Source organism: Lepisma saccharinum, chromosome 7, assembly GCF_977018435.1.
Source record: "Lepisma saccharinum chromosome 7, izLepSacc3.1, whole genome shotgun sequence".
Classification (NCBI taxonomy): Eukaryota; Metazoa; Arthropoda; class Insecta; order Zygentoma; family Lepismatidae; genus Lepisma; species Lepisma saccharinum.
In genome coordinates this window covers 20083909-20096339 of record NC_139235.1, presented here as the reverse complement: position 1 = coordinate 20096339, position 12431 = coordinate 20083909, and the positions used below count along the sequence as shown (strand labels likewise).

At 34.0% G+C, this 12431-nt stretch overlaps 1 protein-coding gene across 1 annotated transcript in view; it reads right to left on the bottom strand.

Moving 5' to 3' along the window:
• Positions 1-2412: 2412 nt before the first annotated feature.
• Patsas (palmitoyltransferase Patsas) overlaps positions 2413-12431 on the bottom strand; it is a 47256-nt gene continuing 37237 nt past the window's right edge. Inside the window, exons 9-10 of the mRNA XM_083125061.1 lie at positions 10807-10972; positions 2413-8615 (exon numbers count right to left, since the gene is read on the bottom strand). Of these exons, the coding sequence (XP_082981187.1) occupies positions 8424-8615; positions 10807-10972 (358 nt within the window). The 3' untranslated portion in view covers positions 2413-8423. The remainder of the gene's footprint in view (positions 8616-10806; positions 10973-12431) is intronic.

Below are 12431 nucleotides of genomic sequence, written 5' to 3'. Positions count from 1 at the left end.
GCAACACAAAGATCTGGCAATGAAATGAAAATTATCTTCAAAATTAGCATTTGTGTCTGTAAATTGTAATCAATACTAACAAAAATACATCCACATTTGTACTGAAGATTACAGTGCCAGTGTATCTGTCTCAACAATGACTTTTACAATAACAACAGTAATTCATGATGGATGCGGTAAACGTGGTTTAAGTATTACCTATGTGAAGTTCCCACATTGCACAATTGGATAGTTTTTCCGATTAATTTCGAAAGCATGTACCCTTAGTGAATGAAGGCAGTGAACATTCGAAATTAATCGGAAAAAATTATCCAATTGTGCAACGTGGAAACAAAAACATTTACGTAGGTAAAACAACAATGTTTTGACTCATTAGGATATTCTAAATGCTGTCCTGTTTTCTAATTCTTCCTGGGGGAATCATGGGAACATACTTGTGCGACTACATCTGCTGCTGTTTGGATAAGTTAGGAATCCTAGCAAACACAATTGCTTAGAATACCAGCATACTGCTTCAAAAGGAAAATACATTTTTCTTATAATTGTTGTGAGAGGCCCACGCACAATTTACAAATACAGGGTGTATAATAACAGAGTAAACAACTTTAAGAATTTATTTCTACTAAACTATACGGAATACAACAATGATATAATTGTGTATCAATCAGTAACACTTCAAGTTTCTATGAATGGCTACAAATGTTCAATGAGGCTTAGACCGGTTATGCGACACACTTCCTATCAAAATTCTAGTTCTTGCCCCACTTTTCCTAACAACTCCTCATTAGTGTTGGGCAATATATCGTCCAGACGATATATCATGATATTGAAAAAAATTGTCCAGGCAATATCAACTTGACGATATATCATGACAATATTTTGGCGATATATATCGTGTCAGCGATATATGGTCACGATATTTTGGCAATATATACCATCTCAGCTATATATCGTCATGATATTTTGGCGATATATATAGTTTCGGTGATATATAGTCATGATATTTGGTGCTATATGTCGTGTTGGCGATATATATCATGTCAGCAATATATAGTCATGATATTTGGTGATATATCATCACAATATTTTAGCAATATATATCGTGTCAGCGATATATCGTCACGATATTTGGCGATATATATCCTGGAGACAATATATCGCCAATATCATGATACGGAAAAAATATCGTATGGTATCGTCTGTGATGATATTTTCTTGATGATATATCGCGATATCAAATTTCCGATTATCGTCCATCCCTACTCCTCATCCGCCAAAGCAAGGACGTTTCTTATTCTCTCCTTTAGCTGTTGCACATTCTGCGGCATAGGTGGCGCATAGGCTTTGTCTTTCACAAAGCCCCAAATATGCAGAAGTCTTGGGGTGTAAGGTCTGGGAACTTAAAAGACACAGCCTGCTATTCCTGCACCTGTGAAAGTAGTCATTTTCTTTAACACTACACCAGCGCCACAATAACCATGTTTAAAATAGTCTTGCATGAAAACAAAACTTGAAGGTTTTCTCATTGTTATACAACAAACCTCATTGTTGGGTTTCAGAATTTTTTTTTAATAATAAACCTGATAAGTTTACTCTATTATGATACACACTGTACATACAGTAGTAAAAATCTTCTGAAAGGCATTCTTTTCTGCTATGCAAGATTCGTTTAAAGAACATTTAAAACAATGATGAGAGCAGGTTTGTGTAGGTAAAATTACAAAATACTCCACTACCTAAAGAGCTTATGGATACATAATTCAATACTTTATAATTACAACCAGCACCTTTCGAGAGATACTCTAATATCCTGATAGCATGATCTGTGACATTTAATTTTCACCTTATTAGCATCTGTACTTAAATTTTATGATGTTCTGTGTATTCTGAAAACAATCATATGTAGACAATTTCATATGTTCAAAACAAATATCTTTCAACACTTTTCTTAGCTGTTCATATTAAATACTGCATGGATTACTATCGGATTAAAACTTATGGATACTCGAGTTTGGACTTCAATTAAAAATTAACGAGTAGACCTACATACAAACAAGTTAATCAAAATTTAGCTTATTCAATTGTTCAATTTTTGGTAACTAATTTTTTTTTCTAGTATGCCTAATATGTTTTTTATCACCGTGAGAATGAAAACAAACAAAAATGATGATGGATTTTAAAAACAGATGCTAAGTGTATTTGTAGGACTACACAATATTAAGAAAAAGTTATTTCACAAAATTGATATCAATTTTCTTCTTTTTTTTACCAATTTTAATAATCTGAAAATTAGGAATTTTGTTTAAAACCTTTCTGCCTGCACCATATTAAAATTTCACCACAATCAGACCAACTGTTTTTCATTTATAGAATTTCAAAGAGAGTGATAGTTTCCAAAACTGAAAAAAAAAAAAAAAAAACAGCATTTCTTTTGCTCTCATGGTGATAAACACTTGGTTACAATAGATTAATGCACAATTGAATAAGCTAAATTTTGATGAAACTCATTTTTATGTGGGTCTACTGGTTCATTTTTAATTGGAGTCCAAACTCTAGTATCCATAATTTTTAATTTGATAGTAGGCAATGAGAAACACAAATGTGTTCCCATAACACTACAAGAGTGATGTAAGGAAAATTGAAGGGCCCTTCAAATAGAAATGAGAATTCAGTTCTCACAAACCCGGAAAAAAAAGTGCAACACTAGAGCATGCAGATGTGCCTACACAGAAACACACTCTCTTCCTCCACTCCCCATCTTGAGTATGACCGACTATTGAAAGAGTAAGATTCGACTAGTACCAATGACAAGTTACAACGTAACATCCAGTCGAAGGGTGAAAAATGATTGACCTAGGTTACCAAATTCTCACTAATTACTAACCAATATTAGGCGTATCAATAAATTAGCACTTCATAAGTGAAACTGTGACCTTAATGTTAAAAAATTATTATTCATATAGAACTTCATCCCATAGCCGGTGTTATTGAACACAATATATTTTTATGAAGACAAGGTTTTCAATATTGAACTACAGGTTTTAATTTTGTACCAAAAACAAGTCATTGTCATGTGGTATGGCTCTCAAACCATAATATATTTTTTTCAGCATTTATGAAAAGGTAATTCTGTGGAAAGAATGTTCATAACTGAACTATTACTGTCGGTACTAGGTTGGGGAAAAAATGACAAAAATAAGGTCACACCTTCAAATGAACTGAAAAAAAATCTGTCCTCTCACTTGGAAGTCACTGTGAATACCTCAAAATGCAAGAACAAAAGCAAAGTAAATCACAATTGCAGTCATGAATGCAAAAAATTATGATTTATTTCTACACACAAAAAAAAAAAAAACTTGAAATCAGGCTCCCTACTTCTTCAATAACGCAAACAAATACCTTTTAATATATGCAAGAGAAAAGAAGACTTATAGGCATTTCTGCTTCAAAAACATGTCCGTAAATCTTTCTGTTGTTAAAAATTAACATATGAAAATAAAAAAGTCTACTGTCATGAATTTTTCCACCCTTCCTAGGACGAAAATCCTCATTCATATTTGAACAGCCCTTGAACTTTCAATAGCAATATGGTTGCAACACTGTGTACATGAGTTTTTGTAGACAACTATAGTGAAACAGCATTCTTAAGTTACTTTTAAAACATGCTACAAAACAAAAGATATAAATCACAGTAGAAGAACTTTCACACTTAAATATTAAACATTACAAATTTACATTACACCTCTTTCTACTGAAATATGATTACGACAAATGTTTAAATACAGGTTTGGAGACATTTTGTAATATCGTATACTATCTTCACTAGTCCTGCATTTAACAATAAATATAAAAATTACACGTTTCAAATGTACTGCTGATTCTAAAAATGAAAAATATGACGAAGTGAGCATATGATATTACAAAACAAACCAAACTGATTTTGAAGAACTTGTAATGAATGTATTTCGATAGAAAGCTTCATAGAAAAACACATAGTAAATCTACACAGGTATATCAACAATAACAGATCACACAGAATAATGTTACTTCTCTAGTTATATATAACAAACATTTAACCATAATCTCTTTCAACAAAGAAAAGGAATGACTTTCATGAAAAATTGATTAGTGAAAAACATTCCACCAAATGTCCAACAATTACCTAAATTCTAATCACAACTTACAGAATTGAGTTTATATGCAATCTAGATTCCTAGCAATATTTATAAAAACCAATATTACTATGTGGCATTTCTTAGCAGTATGCACACGTTTTTGTCTATTAACTTTCCATTGAACAGAAATTACATGTTTAGAAATGAACTTCATATTCTGTCGTAACTGTATAAATGATTGTTCATTGTAATATGCATAAAACAAATCATAAATAAATGCTGCGCTAAAACATAAAATGCACATTTCAATCTGTTTGTAACAATTCAAATTTTAATTTTACTATTTATAAACAATAAATATATATATATGTGGACTTTCAAGAACACAGAAAAATAAACTATGTAAATTATGGCAATGATTATATAAAGTCAGATTTAATAATACCAGACTAAATAATTACAAAGAAACATACTTCAAAAAATAATGTTTTTTTAGGACGGAGAGTGTAAAACAAGCTTAGCATCAGCAATATAAAATGATCTTAAAAATTGATAAAAAGCCTTCAATTTAAAATTAGGACTCAAAAATTCAGTGCCAAAAAATGTATATAGTACACATTTCAAAAGTGCATTAGGCAATGATATATATGTGTTAAGGATACACCTCACGCATAGTGAAGTAAATATCATGGACGGTTTTGTAACTATGCCTACTTTATCTTAGCAATAGAATAAGCACTAAATGCTATGATTCTCAACCTGAGGGGTAAAACTATTACATGGATAGAGGAAATATTGACTGCAATTTAGAGTATGAGCTGCTTTTCATACAGCATGCAATGAATGCCCGAAAACACAGTGCAACATTACACAAAGTCGGGGCAGTTTGAAATAACTGGAATGTATGTTGCGTGTAGTGAGGAGTAAAAATACAGCCAATTGATTGATTGATTTGGTGTTTCATGTCCACTTTATGCACAGTAAGGCTAATCGGGACTGGACCTACAGTTTAAAGTGGGATCCGAACCATTATGTGCCTCCAGCGGGTATCGAACCCAGGACCAAATACAGCCAATTCAAAGGTAATGGATGTATATATTGTAAAATTAATGTTTTCCATGCTGGGTTTTATGAAGGTTTAGTGCTTCTAGCTGTCCCAAGACGCGATCATGGAGAGTCCCAAGACGCGATCATGGAGAGTCCCAAGACGCGATCATGGAGAGTCCCAAGACGCGATCCTGGAGAGTCCCAAGACGCGATCCTGGAGAGTCCCAAGACGCGATCCTGGAGAGTCCCAAGACGCGATCCTGGAGAGTCCCAAGACGCGATTCTGGAGAGTCCCAAGACGCGATCCTGGAGAGTCCCAAGATGCGATCCTGGAGAGTCCCAAGACCCGATACTGGAGAGTCCCACGACCCGATCCTGGAGAGTCCCAAGACCCGATCCTGGTGAGTCCCAAGACCTGGCGCTGGAAAGCTCCAAGACCCGGCTCTGGTGACTCAAGTCCTGTAAGTTCTGAGAAAAAAGAACCCTCAAAATTTACCAAACAGAAGAGCAAGACATCAAGTTTCCCACTTAATCAGGTTGAGAACCAACTTTATATGCACTACTACATCCTAATATTAACACTGGAATGAATTACACCACATTAAACACTTCCACATCTAGTCAAATGCCGAACCATAGCAAATTGCAAGTGTGGCAAATATAGGCTCCACTGAAAGGCAAAGAAAGGATTGAAGTCCAAAGTTAAAACTGGCTGCAACAACTTTTATCCTGCACTGAGACTATTGCTACAACAAAAATGCTGCCATATCACAAATGATAATGAAATTAAGTCATATCTGTCAAAAACCATTGCTCTGCAAAACTTTAGATATTAGTGTTTTCTGGTGTTTCTTTAGTTCATTTTGTAATATATGGTTTGTGGTTTCAATGGAATAGTAATTATAAGTTAATTTTCAGGAACCTGTCATCAATGGATGACCAAGGATCTGGTTTTAATTTAGCTCAGAGTTTAACATGGCAATAAACGAGTTTTCCATTACAGAGGGGAAAAAAAATAATGTTTCAGTATTTACTTAATGCACTAATTGAAATTATAACTCTGTACTCATACTACTTACTTCAAACCTTCTCAGTTTATTGTGTACTTGGTGCCCTATGTCCGAAAATAGATAACTGAAATTCTTATTAGTAAGTAAAAGTTAATGAAACACACATCCCTAATTTGTATTTGTGGTCATGCAGAAGATACAGGATGAATTGTTTCTCATTACATATAACAGAACTTGGCCATTGCATGGAAAAACATTGACTAAGCTTCTGTTTTTACTGAAATGCTTCTATCAATGGGAATTTTCTCAATAAATATGCAATTAAACACAATTAGTCCCATTAATAAATGACTGAGAAATGAAATGTAAATTCTGATTACATGTTGAAAGAATACACACTACTGTTGCCTAACTTTCCTCCAAGCTCAAGATGTTAAAATTGAATTAGTATATGTATGAGTAAGCATTCAAGATGCTATGCACAAAGATGGGTGTTTTGAGTCCAAATTCCTGGAGCTGATATCTGAAACCTAAACCCAATATTCAAATCCCAATCACTACTACATCCATTAGGATACGATATCTGAATTTTCAAAGGTTCAGATTCACATTTACCTAGTACCACGTATGCTGTAGCATGTAATAAAATGCTTCAAACAAGTTGTCAAATAAATTCCACACCAGAATACACCAGCCAAAGTATAACACAACTTCATAAAATATAACAATCCCATTCACAGATTTATATCATTGTGCTTCCTGATTTAACGTCAGATGCTTTTTGTTGGTACAGCCTATATTTAACACACAATTGTATTAATTAGCAATGCCATGAGTGAATCATCTAACAGTATTCAATAAATTTGTCCTCAAAGGAATTTGTACATAAAAAAGTGCAATTTTAGCAATGTCAACACTGGTTATGATCATCATAGCAACTTCAATATACACTAGTAAAACAACCAGTGAATGATATTATAAGATACTTGGTCTGTAGATGTTCATGTGTAAATTCTGCGAAAATCGAAGCCCTTTGGTATGATCCTACAATGAAGACTAGGTGGGCTTTGGGACAGTTTCAGAAACTTGTTTTACGAAAATATCTCTTGTTTCAAAGAACAATGATTAAATTCTAAATAGATTACATTTATAATTCCTACAAGACAAGTTATGTGAATTCACGCAGATTACATTGGCTGCTGTTGTTCAAATATATGAAATAGAAAATGTCCTTACAGTGTCACAGGTATCAAGACATTGGTGAATGAGACGCAGGCAAATACTATTTTGATTGCTTTAAGACAGGCATGTCATACCCTATTACTAAGTCTCTAACTCCGAAGTTCAATTTTGAGGGCTACACCTAACACACTACATTATTACTATTGGAATTATTGTCAGTACAAATTAATAATTAGGGTTGGGTGGTTGATCAACAATATGCAAAACCTACTTTAGCAATAAAGTCAAATGAATGGTGGTCTACATAATTTACAAGAATACATTGGCAAAACAACGACAAACTCAAAAACATAGATTACAATTGGAAAATATATATTACATAATTAACAATTACAAATCTTTCTTCGTATATTCATTCCTCACCATAAAAGTGGTTAAAATTCACTTCTTATATAAACAATCTATGTTACTTGCAAAAAAATGAAACATATTTTTTTGTCGATCGATTTTGGTAAGTTACTCACAAAAAGCTTTATGAAGAAATATGTTTTTACCCAAGTAATATGGAGTTAACCTGTATTAGAATAGTGGATGTCTTTCTTCCAAGGAATAACAAACTGTTAGTATTTCAAGTTAAAACATTTCTGCATATTTGAAAATGTTGATCAAATTGACCCACATTGAAAATTAATGAGGGCCACCACAAGTTTGACATGCCGACAATATGAAGAATCCTGAGCAGAATTAAATTCTCAAAATTTACATTATCAGCATGGTTCGTAGAAACAAGAGATATTTTTGGGCAAACAGACCTGTAACAAGCTCAAGGTCCACCAAATCTTAATAAATCAACATCATAAGTCTACAAAATGCATTGTGTGAGAAATTTGCATAAAAAATCAGCGTGATTCAACATCCTTCTTTGCTAAGGAAGGAATGATTATAATGGAATGATGTGTTCAGCTTATTATCGATGCTTTCTTAAAAATTTCCTTAAAACAGCAAATATTTGAAAAAAGCAAGTGATTTAATGAAGATCATGCATCTAAGCATGATGCATCTACTTTAATCATATGCTATCCTCGTCGAGAAAATCTTCCTCCTTGTTCAGGGGCGCAGAGCAGAGGAAAAACTCCAGGAGATTCAGGATTGGTCCTCGAGAGAACGGATTGTGGTAGCGGCCTCTCTTGTCCCGTAGGTATGGGTATCTCCGGTAATTGAACATCTCGTTGGTGGTAAGGTTCATCGTAGCATGAAGCAGCTGCAGAAGATTAATTAATTACAAGATATGAACATTTCCTTAACATACTATGCCAAGCTGAACATCCAACCTGTACCTGTATAGTCGCTTTTGAAATTTCCTTTAATTTTGAAAAACTGCTAAGACATTCCAAATTCTAAAAAAAAATGCATTAGTATAGAATTCCTTCTACAGCTTTCAAGTGAATTTTCATGTGGTTTGCTTTGACTGTTGTCTAAATATTTTTGATAGTTTCTATCACATAACTAAACAACAGCGGAGGCAAACACTAGGATTAACTTTAATGATCTAGAAGGAATTCTAACAGATGACATTTTTCACAATTTAGAATATTATAGCAGTTTTTTCAAAATTAGAGGAAGTTTCGAAAATCTTAACAGCCTTTTTTTTTCTTTTTTTTTAAAAAAAAAGTTCTTTTGACATTTATTTACAGCTTAAAGTTGAATCCGAATTATGATGTGCATCTGGGCATCAAACCTGGGATCTCTTTATTGCAAGGCAAAAACGTTAACACAATGCCATCAGGAAGACCCTTTTAATAGGCTCTCATGCAACAACACTCTGCTATCATATTTGTGAGCCCTTCATACTTGGGAATAAGGAAAGAGAGGGGTTTGCACTGCAAATTTTAATGGATTAGATTTACAAAGAGTGGAACAACCACACAGATTCATTGTGTTTGCAGATAGGTTTTAGTAATGTGGGAGAGATCTAAATAAAAGCAAACATACAGGCCCTTTTTCAGACAAAGACCTGTGAAATATCTAGAAACATGACGAGGATAGTATTTAGCTTACTACAAGTAGTGTTAAATGTTAATATGTGAAAACCAGTTACACATTCTGAAGACTTACACTGACACTCCGCGTCATATTACATTGGCAAATCTATCATCCGATACATAAACTAAAGAATTCAACAGCACTAATCCGAAGCCAAAATAACAACCCCAGATATAGTAACCACCAAATAAAGTGTCCACCAAGCACACAGTACATGCCCTAATTGATGCAAAACTCAAGGGAACACATGTCATTATGCATTTCTCCCATGAACAAAATACTGATAATGGAATATGCCACCACAGTTGGTTCCTGCTACTTGAACAAGTAAAACCAAACAGCAGAAAATGACACAGTAGACAATTCAACAACAACAACGCACCTAGTTTGATTTGATTTGCTTCGGTGTTTTAAGTCCACTCTATGCACAGTAAGGCTAATCAGGATGGACCTACAGTTTATAGTGGGACCCGAACCACCATGTGCCTCCACCGTGCACCTAGCGACCATCATTGTAAGAGAACACACCTGAAGCCCGCCAAGTGCATAACTAAGACTACTGATGTGGATGGTGACAATAACAACAAAATTAATCAAACAAAATAAACAGGTACATGGGTACGTAAGCACATTTTCATATGTATGTTAATATCTTACCAAATCTAAAGTTCCTTAACATGAATGAAAGTATATCTGAAAAATTACTGAAGCTGAGCTGATACCGATACTCTTCCTGATTACCACTGATACTGACGCCAATACCTGAAAATTATAACAATTCAAATTTGTTCAGAATGTTTAAGTTTTTCATTACAACTTATACCACAGCAATCTACCATAGTTTTGCTTTCAGATATTCACGAATTGTATGTTTGAATTTATTTTTTTAAGTCTACTTAATGCAGAGGAAGGTTTATCGGGATTGGACCTACAGTGGAATCCAAACCACTATGTGCCTCTCCCTGGAACCAGTTCATTACAAGGCAACGTTACCACTAAACTATCCCAGAAGCTTCTTCAGATAATAATTTCACATGCGACAATCATTTAAACACATTATCCATTTCTCCCAACAGCATTGTTGCAAAAATAAAGAAAACTGTACACGTTCCATAATTTCCAGGATATTTGTACTCCACAAAAGTGGTGCATGGCATAGTTGTAGTATGTGGGATTTCCAGACTCTGGTAAAGTATCAAGTGATCATGATGTATTGGCCTAAAAACTACACATGAACTCATGCTAGTCAAATTTGAACGTACCATCTCCACCCTGCCAAATGGAGTAAGACAGAAAAACCATTGGATAAGCTCAAATAGAGGCAGGAATGTCAAATAGATATAGTTGGAGAGAGGAACTAACAGAATGGACAAGCCTTTTTTTTTTTTGTGGACAGCAATTTCACTTACCGAAGTCAGAGTCAGGATCCAGCCCAGGCAGCAGAACACCAATGCTTCCATGAGTCCGAGTACGTAAAGAATCTCCCAACCGTCGATCGAGATGCAGTAGCAGGCAAAGTAGATTGTCAGGGTGCAGTTCACAGCGACACACAGAACAAACAAGAAGAACCAAACTCTAAAAACACACACAAATACATTAACAATAAACAAATCTCCACATATCTTGAAAGATTAACATATATAGTCAACAGGGTGCTTCAAAAAAATATGCCACCACAATGTTTGTGTAAGGAAAATGGCATGGTTATTCTGAAACATATTTTTTTAGGTCATCGTGTTTATCTGCGAACATACAATACTTCACAGCAATGACTGGATATTTTCTTTCACATTTGTGAGTACAAAGATTATGTAGTCCTAAAAGCTGAAAACCTGCTAAATTGAGATGAAAGCCAAACTATAAAAAAAAGAGGGCAAGGGTGTCAAACCAGTCGTCACAAAACTGTAAATTATGACCTGTGACATCTATTATCTTGATTGATTTTCTTTATTTTACTTTGTTTTTTGTGCCACTTTTGGCTAATTTGCGAAGATGTGGATGAGTAATGACATGATGAAATTTATGAAAGGACACTCCATGCCCAGGCTGGGATTTGAACCCGGGACCCCTGACATCGTAGCACGATGTGCTAACCACTGTGCCACGGGGGGCGGGATCTATTATATTATTTTCTCACCTATTTTGAAAAAAAATCACTGATTTAAAACTTTAATTTCTAGAATTTCCTGCATGGAGTAAAATAACAATTAAAAGTATTATAGAAATTTCACTGGATGAGGCTTTATAAAGCAAAAAACCTGGTGTAAATATCTCCTATAGTTTACATGTCATAAGAAGGGACATGAAGTTTCCGCTTTGACGATAACATCGAAAAGTTGAGGAAAGCACAACAATGTGCTTAAAATGTATTTGGTTAGGTTAAGGAGGCAAATTTTCAGTGGTTCAGAATCACAAATTATGCCATTTTTCAGAATAACATCGAATTATGCACTAAAAAAAAACCTGCGAAATATGAACTGGGGATAACACTTCTGTACAAAGATAATTTTATTGCAGTTTGGCAGTTTAGTGTTTATTGTATATTTAGTGACCAATGACATGAAATAGATTTCTAAATACAAGAATGGTCATTTCTCACAAAGGTGAGCCTTAAACTTATTTTATTGTCATTAAAACTAAAATTTGTCTCAATTTTCCAGAACTAAAGCAATGTGAAAATCTTAAGCGTAGAAGGAACAGTAAAAATGCATTTGAAAAAAAAAATTAAATTAATAACACTCAATTTTGCCCTAAACTAAAAAACACTGAATTGCAATAAAAAATAACATCAAAAGTTAGGGTAAAAAAAACTAAAACTTCACATCCCAAAAGTGATCAAAGTTAAGGTTGTATGACTTTTGAAACGCACACTATTTTCATTATCTTTCATTGCAATTAGCCAAAAGTGGCAGAAGAGCGATGTAAAATAACCCAGTTCATTCATACATTCATTTGTTATCTTGCTTCACTTTTGAGGATGAATAAACAAGCACAAAAACACATTCATTTGGTACAAGCAACAAAATTATCTGAA